Source organism: Talpa occidentalis, unplaced genomic scaffold, assembly GCF_014898055.3.
Source record: "Talpa occidentalis isolate TD23 unplaced genomic scaffold, MPIMG_talOcc4v2.1 talOcc4.10, whole genome shotgun sequence".
NCBI lineage: Eukaryota > Metazoa > Chordata > Mammalia > Eulipotyphla > Talpidae > Talpa > Talpa occidentalis.
The window spans coordinates 11,394,406-11,411,187 of NW_023600993.1; the positions used below are offsets into that span (position 1 = coordinate 11,394,406).

The 16,782-nt window shown below is 42.6% G+C and overlaps 1 protein-coding gene across 1 annotated transcript in view; it reads left to right on the top strand.

Annotated features, from left to right (window-relative positions):
• Window positions 1-3,577: 3,577 nt before the first annotated feature.
• Window positions 3,578-16,782, top strand: part of MRPL3 (mitochondrial ribosomal protein L3) — a 32,177-nt gene continuing 18,972 nt past the window's right edge. The window contains exons 1-6 of the mRNA XM_037524393.2: window positions 3,578-3,789; window positions 5,073-5,257; window positions 6,205-6,296; window positions 7,076-7,174; window positions 14,560-14,659; window positions 16,701-16,761. Of these exons, the coding sequence (XP_037380290.1) occupies window positions 3,698-3,789; window positions 5,073-5,257; window positions 6,205-6,296; window positions 7,076-7,174; window positions 14,560-14,659; window positions 16,701-16,761 (629 nt within the window). The 5' untranslated portion in view covers window positions 3,578-3,697. The remainder of the gene's footprint in view (window positions 3,790-5,072; window positions 5,258-6,204; window positions 6,297-7,075; window positions 7,175-14,559; window positions 14,660-16,700; window positions 16,762-16,782) is intronic.

Here is a 16,782-nt window from a genome sequence, read left to right on the forward strand (position 1 = left end):
AATAGAACATAATCTAGTGTATGTATATAGCTGTAGTATTAAAAGGTCAACAGACATGAAGATAAAGGACAGTAGAAGCCAAAAGAGTGACAAAGACACCTAACATCTTACTAGGAAAATTATATAATTGCATCACGCAGAAAATATGAATAAGAAAATTAGAAAGGGATGAATCGAGAGTTTTCATAAGTATTGTGATATCTAACAAATTGCATGTAAACATAGACAGTAGGACATAATATATATAATATTTGATAAAAGTAGTCAGCATTTTTTTATTTTTTTTATACCAAGTGCCATGTTAAGCACTTTATAGGAATCATTTCATTGACTCCATACTGTTGCCTTTGAAGGAGGGAGGATTTTTAATCAGAGTTTACAGGTGAAGAAACTCAGAGAAACTAAGTGATTTACCCAGGTGCATGACATAGGCGAGTAACAGAATCTGAGCCCAGACCTTCCCAATTCTGGAAAAGATAGCTCCCAGCTTCCCCTTAAATGAATCAAGTCCCAGGCTCCTCCTGAGTGGATGGAGGCAGCGGCAGAAGGAACCTGTCAAAAGGTAGGGCAAAACCCTTCACTTTCTGATAGACATTTGGTAGCCTAAGTTCACACCCTTTCTGGCGTGCCTATACTCCCATCACTGTGGTAACTCTGGCTTCGCTCTCTCCATATTTCACATTTCCATGTAGTTATTTTTGTTTTATTATCAACGTGCAATTCACACACCATAAAGATCCCCCTTTTGATGTGTACACGTCTAGGGTTTTGTTTTTTTTTTTTTTTTAGAGGCATGTATTTATTTATTTGTTTGTTTGTTTGTACATGCACTGGGTACAGTCAGAAGCGTGGGAGGGTGAGAGAATTTACCAGAGCCAGAGTGGGGAGCAGAGCAGGCAGAAGGACCGAAGTATACTGCTGAGGGGAGCAGCGGGCGGCAGGAGAGGTCTGCGCGCCATGTGGGACCCTCCTCTGGTGGCCGGGGAGCAGCCAAGGATTGAACCGGCACCGCAGAGGCCGCCGGCAGCTTTGCAACCCAGAGCTCAACCGCTGCGCCACCGGAGAGGCCCACATCTAGGGTTTTCAGTATATTCACAAAGTTGTGTAACTACCTCCACTAAAATGCCCGAGTATTTCTGGATCTCTTATTATAAATACAGGGTTTCTGGGAGAGTTTGGAGATAAAATTATGTCTTTCGAGAATTTGCAAGAAGACATGGTTTACAAACTTGAGGATTCTTGTTACTTAGAGTTAATGCGAATAATACCACACAATAACATACATATACCTGGTGAGAGGTAACAGCAGAAAGAGCCAGGCTGGGATTATGAGGGAGTCCTCATGGAGGAAGAAGGCCTAAGGCTGGCCTTGAAGACGAGGGAGAACTGGAGCTGAGGTGAGAGCAGGGAGGGCGCCAGATGCAAGAGACTGTCAGGCTAAGTGGCCCAAACCCTAAATGGTTGCCAACTCTATTTGCCCTACCGAGAGACTGACTGGGATTTCAATAATAGAAAAGAGAGGAGATGAAGTCCAGTGATCTCAGCCAGAGAGCACCTGGTTTATTTGAAGGTAATTTTTATGACAGAGACCAGAAGCTTCTCTCAGAACTCAGGTGTGACACTCATTGGTTTCAGCAGGAGGTATGCTCTGTGGAGCAAGAACAGCATTTGGCCTTGGCTGGAAATTCCTGCTTTAAAAAGCCATTCTGTTCCATTTTAAAATAAAGTGGGAGTGAAAGACATGCCCCATGATGCTTCATGGTTAATAAAACTGCAAAGGCATTTCTGCCTGGGCATAAAAGATTATTTTAAGCATCATCTCCCGGGTTCACGGTTACTAAGGGAATCCTGTCTCAGCTCAGCCGTGCAGGCAAGCGAGTTGCCATGACGATCCTACTTGCAAGGCCTGGTTGGAGTCTAAACACCACAGAAGGAGGGACTACAGAGGCTGTGTGACCCGGAGCAGCCAAGCTGTGCCCCTCCCTGCCTTTTGCAGTTCTCGGCTGGACACTCCTCAGCTGCCCGTCATCTCCAATAGGGGCCACTAGCACAGTGGAAGGGCACCTGGGGTCAGTGGTTCATCCCCATTGATGACCTGTCTCCTCTCCTTCCTAAAATTTGTTGTTCATACTCGGTCATATTCAGTCTTTTTGGACATTCCTTCAAGTCTGTCTTTTGTCTCTCTGAATAGAAGAAGCACTAGATATTTACCCAGAAGCTGCACAAGGGAACATAAGAAAACTCTGGAATCATCCTTGTTTGCCTTCCTGTAAACCAGCCGGCCATAATCAAGCTGATTAGTAGTTCCTTCTGAGTGATTTCTGCTTTCTGACCAGCATTGCCCTTAGTCTCACTTTTTTTCCTTGCCTGCACAAGGAAATGATTGAGATGCCTAATTGCAGGGATGCCTAATTGCTGAACTGTCCTTATCTCTTGATAAAATCAATTCCAAAACAATCCCTGCTTCCCTGACACCACTTTAAAAACACCCAGCATCAGTTCAAATCTTATAACAAGCCCCTCAATGTAGGGAGACTCTCAGGTGTATGCTCTCTTGCTGCAACAAGCTAATCAAACTTTAAGTTGGGGCACTCCATTACCTGTTTAGTCAGCACACCAATAAAAAGGTGTTGAAATGGCCAAACATTTTAATTTCCAGACTTCTACAAACACACATTTGGCAAATAAGGAAACAGACTTTTGGAGTAGTGGCATAAATGTCCAAGTCACACACATGGTAATTAGGTTGTGTCTGAAACCCAGGACAGGGGTTTGTTTGTAAGGAAGGTGGATTAGTTATCTTGCTGCAACACATCACCCTAAAACTTAGTGGCTGAAAAGAAAAGCTGTCATTTAATTCTCCAGCAATTTTCACGGAAACCATGAGCTTCTTGACTGGGTGTTCAGGCTTGAGGTCTTCTACCTGTTGCAGTCACCTGAAGGGTTGCCTGGGTTGGGGGATCCCCTTCCTAGGTGGTTGAAAAGCTGGTTCGTCCTCATAACTGCCTCTCTACAAAGCCATTTGGGAGCTTGCAAGACATGGCCCCTGGCTTCCCCAGAGGGAGCTACAGAGCGCCTCGACAGTGCAGCAATATCTTTAGGTCCAGCTCTGGAAGCCACAGATACTGTCCTTGGCCCTCAGTGTCAGCTCTGCACACCTGCCAGATGTACATTTATGAACCAGCACCACAACGGAGTCTGAGTTCCCTCATGATATAAAAATAATTTCCTTTTTGGGGATTACTTTGAACATATACCTGTGTAAGACTATCAAGAGCAACTTAGTACAAATAACCTCCCTCCCAGTGGACATTATTTAGGGGTGATTTCGCTTCCTCAGGAAACCTGTTCCTAGTTCTTCCCAGTCTCCTAAAATCTGAAGTCCCACCAGCCGCCTTTGTCAACACCGGGCGAGAAGAACCGGCCCCGCCCTCCGCATCCTGACTCTGATCCAAGCTAGGACCATTTCGGAGGCGGAACTCTAGTTCCGGGTGGGTGGTGAGCCCAGGTGCCGGAGCGCATAGCGCACGGACCGGAAGTGGCTCCGCCGCTTCTCTTTCCGCCCGGGAGGGCACAGCGGCCTGCTGGCGGGGTCCGGGGAGCCCTGGTGGACGCGAGACGGCCGCTTGGGGACGCCCTGACAGCAGAGCGGCGGGACTCCCGGAGGTGTAGGGGCCCACCCCTCCCCGGCCACGGCATGCCGGGTTGGAGGCTGCTGGCTCAGGCCGGCGCCCAGGTGTGGAGCCGCGGTGCGGGCGGCCTGGGTGCCGCCGGGAGCCTGGGCTACAGGTGGGTGTGCGCCAGGGAGGGAGGGGGTGTGGAGGGTGTCCCTGCAACACTGCGCCCTTGAGCCGGGCCTGGCCGGGCGAGGAGGGGTCAGCCTGGGTGCAGGGGAAGAACCTCTGTTGAGTCCCATGAACAGAAGCTTAAGGAGCGTTCCCCAAAGGACGTGCCCTTAAAGGGTTGAACGGTTTTGTTTGCTTGCTTTTCACGCTCGCGAGCCAGCGACTGACCACGAGCTTTAGCAGTAGCGGTAATACCTGCCTATTCATGAGCGTTTACTGAATACTAAATCTCTGTAAGGTAAATAGGTGCCCCAGCTCGTGAAACATGGGCGAGCTGTCATCCTTCCTACAGATGCGATCACTCTTCAGTTGTGCAGGTGAAACGGAGGCTTAGAAGTAACTCGCCTGAGATCCCTCAACCAATAGGTGCAAAATAGGGTCTGTGAATCACGGGGGAATAGACTGCGAAAACTATTATTTTTCTGTCCCTGCGTGCAAGAATTACACATCACCTTCTCGGTCTCTCTTCCGTCGTCCTTTTTGGTTTGCTCAAATGGCCAGAGGTCATGTCTTTTATGAATCTTTTAAATTTGGACACCCAGTTTCTGCGTCATTCAGAGCTGAGGCTGCAGGGAAGAGGTCGCTTATCAGATTGGGGGTGGCTTATCTGAGATTGGCGTTCCACATTCTGCTGCTTCCGCTGGATATTAAACTATTAAGATACAGGTTCAGATGAGTCGGTGGCTTCTGTGTCTAGACGAGACTGCTTTGAAATATGCTTATCCTAAGGGGCCTCCCTGGTGGCGCAAGGGGTTAAGACTCAACCTATGAAACTGTCCGCAGCCTCTGTAGTTCGATTCCCGGCCTCCTGCCAGGGAGGGAGCAACCCACATGGCGCAGCAGACCTCTCCTGACTCACCTGCTGCTCCCCTCAGCAGTGTACTGCGGTCAGTCTGCCTGTTCTGTTCCCCACTCTGTCTCTGGTGAAGCCTCCCCCCCATCCCCCACGCCTCTGGCCTGTACCCCATATTTATATGCATAAATTAATCTTAAAAAAAAAAGAAATAGGTTTATCCTAAAAAAGATAAAGACCTTTACTACAGGGTAAACATGAACAGTTAAAATGTGAGCCCCCTTGTTATAAGGATTGGCAGAGAGAAAATTTTCAGATTTCAAACCCTTTCCTAAGGCCTGACTACACTTTCCAATGCCTCTGACCTCCCTTCCCGACACCAAGTGTGGGAACCTTTTGAATGATGGTTGGTTTTCTCATTTTCACTTTTGCAGAACAGACATCTGGCTTTTGGCTAGAAGTTTCCATGACAAGAGTGGTACTTGGTGGGATGAGCATCTTTCTGAAGAAAATGTCCCGTTTGTTAAGCAGCTGGCCTCTGATGAAAATAAAGCCCAATTAGCAAGTAAACTGTGTCCTCTGAAAGACGAGCCATGGCCTATGCATCCCTGGGAGCCAGGTGGTTATTTTCTGCTTGATGTGTTCTCATCTGCTAATTACTGTGTGGCTGGCACACTCAGGATCACTCAACTGAGAAATTTATCTCTCGAATTTATTTTTCATGATTTAAGTGGGTCTGTTTTGTTGTAGTTTGGTTTGCAAGTTTATTCCCAGCATTCTGATTTACTGTTAGTGAATGTCTGAGGATAATCTAAACTTCCTTAAGCTGTTTTGTAGGTGAAAGATTATTTTGCATACGCTTTCATTGTTTCCTTTAGACAAAAAAAGGAGGGGGAATAAATTAGGGGGGCAAAGCTGGAAGAGTGTGAGCTTAACTGTAATGTGCCACACAGGTGTTTTCAATTGGGATGTTATCAGGCACTTGAGGTTGCCAGCGTAAACCAGAATCAGCTCTTTGTGCCCAGTGCTAAACCCAGATGTGGCCAGATTGAGGCAAACAAGCCCTTTCCTGTTAACAGTGTGGTCTCTGGTTTGGGTTTATTGTGACAGTTGTAACAAAGCCAAGTGTCATGAAGGAGACTGACCTATTTCAGCAGCATGCCCACTTGTGCTTCTAACCCCAACTGATACCTGGGGTTTTGAGTGGTAGATGTTTTCTCATTAATGAGCTTGGATATGAATTGATACTAGGGAAGCAAAGCATAATGATGGGTTTTTCATGTTCTCCATTCATACCATTATTTTAAAACCAGAATTTGCTAGTTTACCTGTTTATTTTATACACTGAAATTTGATTTTAACAAAAATTTAGAGTACCAATATATATTGCCAGACATGATTGAAGGCACTTAGAGCTGTTAAACAGCTGAGTTTTACTCTCTGAAGGCATTAGCCTGTTTCTGATCTGCCTGTTCCTCCTTGAAACCACAGTTTGGGAAATACTGTTGCATCATTGGCAAGTGTTGAAAAAGTTTGTAATTACACTGATTTGTTTTTAATTGCTAGGTTCCTCTAGAGTAGGCCTTATTGCCCTGAAGCTGGGTATGATGCCTTTATGGACCAAAGATGGTAAAAAGCACGCGGTCACATTACTTCAGGTAAGAAACAAAAGGTGTGATGACTTGGATGTGTGCTGAGGTCTGTTTGTGCAAATCTGAATGGGCAATACATGATCCTGAAGTGTAACTGTGGTGAGGAATAGCATAATGTTGAGTGTCCACACTATTAAAGAAGTTGACTTCTGTTGGCTTCAGTGAATATTCTCAGTCTGAACGGTCCCTTTATTGATACTGGCATTGAGATTGGCACAGTGGATAAAAAAGGATTCTAACTGGCCTCAACAATCTGCTAGTTTAGTTCATAATCAATGGTTGAAGGGAATAGCAGCATCAACCCGAAGGGTTATGATCAAATAGAGATGCTGGTTTCCTAGTGCTCCACTGAGTTCTGAGAATCTCCATTTTTAAGTTCCCAAGTGATGCTGATGCACCTCGTCTCAGGACCACACTTAGGACCACACTCAGCTTGAGGAATAAACTGTGTGTGTTGGGGGGCGGGGGTGCTGTGAGGGGACAGCTTGAGTGTCACAGAGGAGCTTTGTGGATTCTCCCTGACATGTGTGCTGGTTACATGTATGTTCTTTGTAAGTACTAATTTTGTTGTATCTTTGTTTTACATTTCTGTATGTGTTATCTATATGTTCTATGTGTATTTGCCATTTTTTAAAAAGCTTCTGTATTTTAAGATTGTGCTTAATGTTGAAAAGATAAATAACTTTAAGGATTTTTAAGTGTCTTAGGACCTCAGTGTGGCTAGCACGTAATGTTCACCATATCTTGGGCTATATACTTAGGTTTTTTGTTGTTTACTTTTTTAGGTACAAGACTGTCATGTTCTGAAATATACTCCAAAGGAAAACTGTGATGGGAAAATGGCAACCCTGACTGTTGGAGGCAAAACTGTGTCACGCTTCCATGTAAGGATGTGTTTTCACTCCTAGAATAGTGTCTTTCATTATTTTCAGATCCGGATTCTTTGAATTTTAAAGATATTTCATAGCTATAAACTTGTATTTGTCCATGAGATGAGTTGTGGATATGGGGGGGATGTCTTAGTAGAGTCGTTGAATCCCAGGAGTCTGAAATGCATTGAGTTTATTCCAGTAAATCACCCCTTTACCCGCACCACTCCCCCAAAATCTGAAACAAGTTACTTTTCCCTCCTCTAAGCTGCCATATTGGCCCATTTGTAAAATGGGAATAAAGTACTACTTAAGAGGTATATTACCAGTATTAAATGAGACTTTTCAGATGTGCCTGGCATGTAACAAACTCAATATACTATAGCTATTTGGTTATTTTGTTGTTGCTTTTCTCTCAGTTGTCTTAACAGTTCACCAAGGGTATGTGAAGATTAATTTTGTATCTTCTAGAATTGAACTTTAGGTACTTGGGAGAAAGTTGTAGGTGAACCCACATGAAATCGTTTTTATTTTTTTAAGCATGTTTTCCCAAATAGAATACTAATAGAATGCTGAGTTTGTAGTTTACATTCAAAAAGTGTGCAATTAGTGTCCTCTATTGGATGACTAAAAGCAAGGAATACCTGTCTAAAAAGTGACGGTCTTCACTGATGGGTAATGAAACATCTTTCAATTTATGAAGTCCTGTTGCTTATCTCTGAGGTAAGGTAAATGTTTTACCATTGTAAATTGCTTACAGTGCAGGGTACAAACCTTACACTACAACTGTCCAAGTGCCTCCTATTTCCTTGTCATGGCTTACTTTTATTAAGCATGTATTGTGTGCTACGTACGTAATGTTTGATTTGTTAACCCATGCAGCCTCTTCAGCCTGAGGCTACAGAGGTTAAGTAACTGTCTCAGGGCCACCCACTGGTAAGAAGTATAATGACAATCAGACTTCAGAGCCTTCCTTTCTTAATTGTATGTGGATTTCCACCCTCTAGAAACTCAGGGTGGGAAAGAAGGTGGGCAGATAAAGCCAGCGTCCTGGTACAGTGTTATAAATGCAACAAGCACAGAATGGGGGGACTGCCAGTGCTGTTTGAGGAAATCTGAGGTTTCATAGGGGGATGAGAAAGGAGAATGGGTGTTAGAGGCATTCCAGAGGGAGTGTTTTCTGCCGCAGAGATGGTGGAAGAGTGTGTGCTTGGAAGGAAAACTGGTGCATTAGGATCTTTGCACGCAGGTGTGCCTCCAGTGGGGGCAAGTGATAAAGATGCAAAGGGTGCAGCTGTCAGAGTAGAATGCTAGAGTTTCTACTTTATCCTGTAGACTCAAAGGAGCTTTCTGAATTCTTTAACTAGGGCACTAAGTTGATGGGTTGTTATCTTGGTTAAATGAGAAGAATCTGGACACAAGGAGGCATTTGGGAGTTTAAGCACTAGGGGAGAGTGAAGAAATCCTTTGAATGAGGGCAGTTGCATTGGGCTTGAAAGAGGCGGGGGTTGTAAAGTTCTGTGAAGTGTGTGTGAAAGGACGCAGGCAGGGAGTGGTTTCTAAGCAGCTGGGTCAGGCTGACACTATAGCCTAGAATAGGAACAGGAAAGGAAAATTTGGGAGGAAAGATGTATATTTGAGGCGTTCACAGAAAATCCAGGTGGAGTTACCTTGTCTATAGTGGGATAGATTGACCAGCGACCATAATATATATGGTTGACAATACTGACAATGGTTGAAATCATAAGCGTCCTATTGTTGAACAGGAGAGAAGATAGTTGCCTGTTTTGCAAGTATTAGAGAAATAAGCTGTTTTGCCTGTTTTGATCATGTAATATTCCATTCACTTCTCATTAAAGCTTTCAAATAATATCTGTCCTGCTGTTAATAATTGACAGTTTATTGACTAATAATTTCAGAGTTCCGATAATTCCATAGTAATTAAAAGCACAATGAAGTATTTACGAATTTTTTTAAATGTCAAATACTCAATTTTTAAATGTTTAAAATATGTGCTAGCCTCCATGTGAACAAATCTTTGGTTTGAGAGATGCCACTGTTTTCCAAGTAGTGGTTCTGTGCTTTGTTCTAGCCAGCACCATCATCTTGATTTTCACTATCAGTTTTGTAACTTTGTGGCTTTACAGCAAGCATCAAATTGGAATAATCCACTCTGCTTCAATAGATCTGTGAACATTGCTTCCTCAAACTTGGTGGGAAAACAAGTAGATGTGGGGTCAGAGAAGCTGAGTTCTAATCATGATTTCTTCATTAGCTCCCTTCATGCCTTGTTTTTGAACATACATTGTTACTTATAAAAGCAGGAGATTGGATCAGTCATCTCTAAATTCTCTTCTAGTTCTAAAAGTCTCAATGGTTCTCTGATACTTTAATTCTCAAGAACATACAAACATTCCCCCAAGATATATTTGGCAGCTAATTTAATTTACTTAGTGATGAAGGTGTTTTATAAATAAAATTTTATTAACATAATACTCAAAATACTACAGTAGTGACAGTTTAGCACTATCTTGCTTGAGACTGATCTACATGTTTTAAGCTTTATCCTCTTGAGTAAATGTACAGCACAGCAGAGTGGTTTGGATGCAGTATTCTTATGCTGGGTGGACTGTCACCCTCAGAAATTACATAAACAGTTAAAACTATTCTCTAGTATTAGAAGTGCTGCAAGGACCCTGTTTACTCCTTAAGTCCAGAGGACTCTTATTGCAACATTAAGAAAAAAACTTGCCTTTGGATCACCTCTGTTCAAAATGAGATATGAAAATGAAGGTTTAATACTTTTTAGAAGAAAAACATTTTGGTCCAGAAAGGAAAAAGATTTTTGGAAATAAAAGTATACAGACTTCCTCTTGGGTGTTACAACCCTCAGGGAATTACAAGTAAATTAATTACGGTGGGGTTTAAAAAACAATGCCAAGACAGATGAATATAAAATATTACATAGTTAAGCATTCTAAAATACATTGGTCAAATCAGTTTTATGAATGCTAGGGTTACAACTGCTTTTTTTCCTTTAATTTTTAGAGAATTTAGACCTCCAAGAAATTAGGCTACTTTGGTTTTGCTATTTTTGTACCTTAATATAAACAGATGTGGTACATAGTGTTTTTGAATGAGGAAGCTGAATGCCCTAGAAGTTGAGTTAATCAATTCATCTTGGAAGCAGAAAAGCATTTTCATTGTGCGAGGGGTAATTGCAGACAACTTTGAGGGAGGAAAAAACGCAGCCTCGTGGATAGGATTAGCCAAGTGTGACCTGCTGTCAGTCTTCTAAATTGCCTTTTGAAATCATTTGGAAGTTTTAAAAAACCACCTCTGTTACACTGCTGCTGGTTTCAACTCAGCATTTGGTTTTTCTAATGGTTGACACCATATATAATTATTTTAAAAGAAAATATATAAAGTGTTCAATTTTAGTGAAATGGGAAGGTTACCTTTTATGTCTTAATATATAGTCACATAGGTCAAGATGTTAATCTTGTCTATATTACTGAAAAAGTAGTGTTTTTTTGTTTTGTTTTCAAAAGCCTCCTGGCATACCTAAAAACTGACACTAATAAAATAATATGCTTTTAAACTACCAAGCGGACTATGTGCAAGTCAAAAACAAAATTGAAGTGTGTTCTAAAATTTAATTACTCTGAACTGATAATTCAAGGAAGTAATTTCAAGGAGCCATCTTTTGAAAAGAAATGTCATGTTTGCTTTTGTTGTAGAAGAATTCAGTGTGACTGAGGAGGAAAAGCAGGGACTGTGGTGAGAGTAGTGTTTAGTATTAGCCTTTGATTTCTGCTGAGCCTAGAGAATGACTGGATTGTTTGTGTTGTCACTCTTGCAGGCAGGGAGAGCTTCTTGGGGGAACTCTGAGGTACAAAACAGTCTTCGTGGACATCCAGGGCAGAGCTGCTCAGCGTTAGTTCTGTGGTCTTAGTGGAGGGTCTCGGAGATTCTCGGGGTGGGGACGGGGGGTAAAGTTCTAGACTTCGGGCCAGTGCCATGCAATTTCATGCTTACTAAAGGCAGGCTACTAGGTAAGTTAAGGAGCATTAACAGCTCACTTCTTAAAAAATTCATCACTACCTGCCTGTACTGTGCAGTCAGTCATTCTGCAGATGTCTGACTGTGCAGACAGACAATTGGAATTTGGGAGACGAGTAATTTGTTTTCATTAGTATCCTCTTAAGTTCGTTAGGGTGTTTTAGTTACTGCTTTTTTCTTTTTTTTAGATTTATTTTTATTTATTTATATGAGCACTGGGTACAGTCAAAAGCGCGGGAGGGTGGGAGAATTCACCAGAGCGGGGAGCAGAGCAGGCAGAAGGACCGAAGTACACTGCTGAGGGGAGCAGCGGGCGGCAGGAGAGGTCTGCACGCCATGTGGGGCCCTCCTCCAGTGGCCGGGGAGCAGCCGGGGATCGAACCGGCACTGCAGAGGCTGTGGGCAGCTTCGCAACCCAGCGCTCAACTGCTGCACCACCGGGGAGGCCCAGTTACTGCTTTTTTCTATTACAAATTATGATTGGTTCAGTTTCATAGAGTTTAGTTTCTTGTGAATGTGTTCATTCTCAAAGTAAGTTGTGGTGTTTATTTTCGGCCTACAAATCTTAATAACTAGACTTGAAGACAGAGACCATGCTCTGTCAAGCTGCAGACACAGCACTGTTGTGTGCTGAGAACTGAGGCAACAGCAGCCAGAGTAGAAAGGTGGGTGACTTGGAGGAACACACCAGGACTTTACACCAGACCCCATCGCCTGTGTCTTTTTAGCATTTGTTCTGCTCACTCGCACAGTGTCTGACTGCCACTGTGTTTAACTCTGAAGTTGGAGACACAAGAGAATAGGCAACCTCCACTGTGTAGGCCATCACAGGCCGAAAGTCAGATAGGTGTGTAAGGCGGTGTGGCCAGTGACTGAGGTGCAGGCAGGGTCTAGGGGTGACATCGACAGGAGCTGTCTGCTCTGGCAAGGCCCCTCAGGGAGGCAGCTGGACAGCAGATGTCATTGTTGCTGGGACTAGAAACCTGTTTAATAGTTTTTTAATGAGTGGTGCAGGGCGGGTAAGGGATAACAGGCCAAAAGATTGGCCCAGGCAGGTGGGTAAGCCCAGCACACAGAGAACATTGGCTCTTGGGACTTGCCAGTGCGTCATTATGATTGGAGGACAGTTGCGGGAGAGGGAACCGGGAGTGAGACACACCTGTGTTGGCTGTAGTCTGTTGGAAGCAGGCATTTTTAATGGTGAAAAAATGTCCAGCATTTTCTATTGAAGTTTCAAGGCTATTTAAAAAAGTGAGAGTGGGGTGACGGGGGCGTGGGGGTGCAGGAAAAAACAGACAGCAGGACCTACCAGGAGCTGGGGACAGAGCACACTACAGTCGCTGCTCTTGGGTGTGAGACAGACTGTTCCATTGACAATTAAACAGTACAGATATATATATATATATATATATATATATATATATATAGCAGCAGATGAAAGTGCTCTGAGAAGTTAAAGTAGGTGGAGGGGATTACAAGGTGACAGGGAGTGCTGTTTTAGATGAAGTTGTCGGGAAAGGTAGGGTGAAGTTTGCAGGAACAAGTCATGCAAAAATCTGACAGGAAAGCATTCTAAGCAGGGGGGACAAACGGTATGTGCAAAGGAACTGAGGCAGGGGTTTGATGTGTTCTTGGAACAGAGAGGACTGCATTGTCCCTGAAGCAGGGTGAGCCAGCAGAATGGCAGATGAGGTCAGATTGACAAGAACCTTGTAAGCCATGGTAAGGACTTAGGACTTGGTTCTGCATGATATGGAATTGTAGAGACGTGAGTTAAAAGGTTGGTGCTAGCCTGTAAGTGGAGAGCGGACTAGGGGTCACACCAGGTAGATGGCTATTCAGATAATCCGGGCAAAAGATGTGGTTTGGGGTGGGGATGAGAAGTGGTTGGTGTGGGCTGGATTGTAAAAGTCTGTAAGTATTGTTGATGGGTGGGGTGTGAGGAAGAGAGGAGTCAGAGGTGACCTCAAGGTTTTCGTTCCAAATAGCGGAAGTTTGGAATTGCCACTCACTGAGATTTGGAAAACCTGGAGAGCAGGCTTGTGGGGATGTTGAGTTCAGTGTGGATATGAAACTTGAATTGCTGTGTGATGGCAAAGTGGGATGGTGATTTGGCACTTGGACATGGGAATCTGTCATTGAAGAGTAGAATTTGGTATTGGAGTTAGAAAACGGAAGGTCATTAGCACGTGAGAGAACTGAGTGGTGAGTGGTCACCTGTGCCAGACATTGCTGATAGAGCCAGTGAAATTTTGATCATCGTGTTTCACCATGTGGCATTGGTTGATGACCTTGACAGACACTTATTTTTGCAGTGTTAGGGATTGAAAGCACCTTATTGATGTTGGCTTACAACAGGAGGGGAAGAAGTAGACTCAGCAGGTCTTATAAGGAAATTTGCTGTCAGGGCGTCAGAAAGATTAGACTGATCAAGCAGTTTTGCTTGGATGTGTGATTTATTGTGACATCTTTACATACTGACAGGAAACTTCGATTAGGAAAGGGGAATCTGTTGATTCAGAAGATGGTGGGCACAGTTTCAGGAGTACAGTCACTGTGTAGACGAGGGGGTGCAAAGCAGCTGTAGTGAGGGATTTGACTTGGTGGTGTGGGGACAGTTCATCGTGAGCCCCAGCCCGTTTCACATCTGAATCCGTGGGGTGCCTAAAGGGAACACTCCTGGATGCCACCTTAGACCAGAGAAGTTGCAGCCTCCAGCAGAAGACCTTTAGCGCCCCCGTGTATCTCGTGCAGCCTGAGTAGGACGAGAGGGTGACAGGAGGTAAAGACCCATGCAGGCAATTTGTTTGATTAGGTGACGTGAACATGGGGCAGTGTTTTTGAGTCTTCTGTTTTCAGTAGTAAGTATTATGATCAACTAAAAGTTTGGAGAAGGGACATTGCTGGAGATTTTAAAAGAAGGTATGTTGCCTTGGAGAGTGTCAAAGGGGTTTAATTATGACAATGTAGGTTGGGACTCATTTTGAAATTTGTTTCAAAGAAATTTCAGCTGCTTGAAAGGGGGGGCACGGAGTAGACAGACTTTCACAGGATCAGGGTTCTCAGTACATGCAATCTCTAGTCAGAATTCAAATATGCGTACAACTGTGTTTCTTGCCCTGCGAAACAAAAATGTTTCCCCATGTACTCTGTATGAATTGTGCACATGGTGGGATCCTAATTGCAGTGGATTATAGATAAAATCTTACCTCCCTTAAATAAGGGGAACAGGGTGCTCCATGTTTTCTGGGGTGTTAATAACTTGGCTTTGATCTCTGTGCATTAAACTCTACCTTTAGTATTTAAAGTGGTATTTTTGTGTTCTGCTTTCCCTCTAGAAATCACCATCTATATTGGAATTTTACCAAGAACTTGGATTGCCGCCAAAACAGAAAGTGAAGATCTTTCGTGTAACCGATAATGCTGTAATTAAGCCAGGTAATCTGAGGTCGGGGAGAGGAGGGCAGTGAAAATACCCAAATATGTGACTTGTTTAATGTCAGCCCTTTCAATAAAGCTGAATCCAAAATACAAAGTCCCAAACACTTATTTTTAAATATAAAAACGCATCTGATTTAATCACTGGGGACAAGTGAGCCTCTTTCTTTTTTCAGTGGAGCTGTAGAGAACGTTTTGTTTTCCATGAGAGAGGGAGGAACACTTGTGTCAATGCACAGAGAGTTTCACATTTGGAAAAGCCACTCCAAATAAATACACAAACTTCACTGGCACGCTATTAGATGAAAAGTAGCTTTACTCACTAAGAAAAGAATTTGAGAAAATAGAGCCTGCAGTGGGGGTGATGAGTGACCCTAGCGCCTTAATGTAAATATTCTTACTTAAAAATACCAAAATATTTTACCTGATCCATAGAATATCAAAAGGCACTATTTCACACATGATTATATTGATTTATACAGACTTTGAATTTCAGAAAAGCTCTCTGATCCCTTGAACTTGAGTTCTAACAAAATAGGCAGTAGAACTTTTAAAGATTTGGTATTTTAATATCCAAATTAAATTTCTTGAAGTAAAATACAGTTGCAGTAGACCTTACTGGAGTGGCAGAGGGTCAGTGTTAATATAGACTAGAATTAAAAGCATTTTTTTGTAGTGCAGGCTTTGCAACTTTAAGGTTAAAATTAGACTAAGTTAAAAGTAAGTTTAAACTAAGGAGTGTGAAGATAAAAGTCCACATTAATTTTTACTGTAGCTCAAACCATGTGGAAATTGTTTTTGTTTCGTGGGGGAAGAAATAGTGAACATCAGCAGTTTAAGTCATTCAGACTCATAGAAGTTTAGCCACTTTTAATCTGTTTTCTTAATTCAGAATTTTTCTTTTCCTGTACAAATCCAGACTGGATCTACCTTAATGGACACTATCCATGAAATCCTGTAACATATTGCCCCTGTTTAAAATGAACAAAAATACATCTCTCATACTGTCAATTAAAAACGTTTCTTGAACAGTTTTATTGTTGAGGTTTCTAATTGTTACTTTCAGTTCTATACTACATTGGTTACTACTCTTAAAGAAATCTCTTATGTTAATCTTGATTTTTCACTTAGATGGTATATTTCGTGGTGAGATGCCATATCTTAGACTTTTGTGTTTCTGACAGTAGAGTACCTACAAATGTTTGCAGATTAATTACCAGATTAAATAGTTCTCATAAGTGTTGATTCTAAATTTGTATAAACAAAATATGAAGGCCTTTTATTTCGAGAGTCCTTTAAATACTGTTTCCCAAATGCAATTAAAACAAGATTTTATTTATACACAACTAGCTCTGGAAATGTATATAAAATTAGGAGTGCCTATAATGGCAGTGATTTTGCCATCCCAAATATCTGGGCAAGTGCTGGAATGACTTTTGTTGGAACAGTGACTAGTTCCCCAAAAATCTGCTCTGTATAAACTCTATGGCTATAACAGTTACCGTAATCATTACCCAATATCAGGTGGACCTTGTTCAAATAATTGAAGTTGCTGTTTTGGGATAATTTACCTTCAGTGGATAAAAATGATTTGACCTAGCCCCAGCATGTTTTAGTCATTCCCTTGTTTTCACTTTCCTTATATATTTTAGGAAATATATCTTAATGCAGTATTTTCTCATTCATGACCAATAATCAAACTCAGATTTGCCCACAAGAACACTTGCCGCAAAGGCACCAACCGGCCGCCAGCTGCAGTCTGTTGACTCCCTCCAGCTCCAAGTGCCACATGCCGGGCATGCTGTGCTTCGGCTCTTCACAGTCAAAAGCCATGTTTTTTGAACAATTTTATTGTTTCTAATGGTGTAACTGAAGAAGAAAATCTTCTACCATTTTTGAGCTCTGATAGCTGAGAAGACTTTTTAGATGATGTAGTGTGTGTTTAGTGAAGCTGTTTCTAGGCTCACAAATTCATACTGATTTTGTTTTCTTTTTTCTTTCTTTCTTTTTTTTTTTTTTATTTTGTTTTCTTTTTATAAAGGCACTCCTCTTTATGCTGCTCACTTTCGCCCGGGACAGTACGTGGATGTCACAGCCAAAACGTAGGTTCATCTAACAGGTTC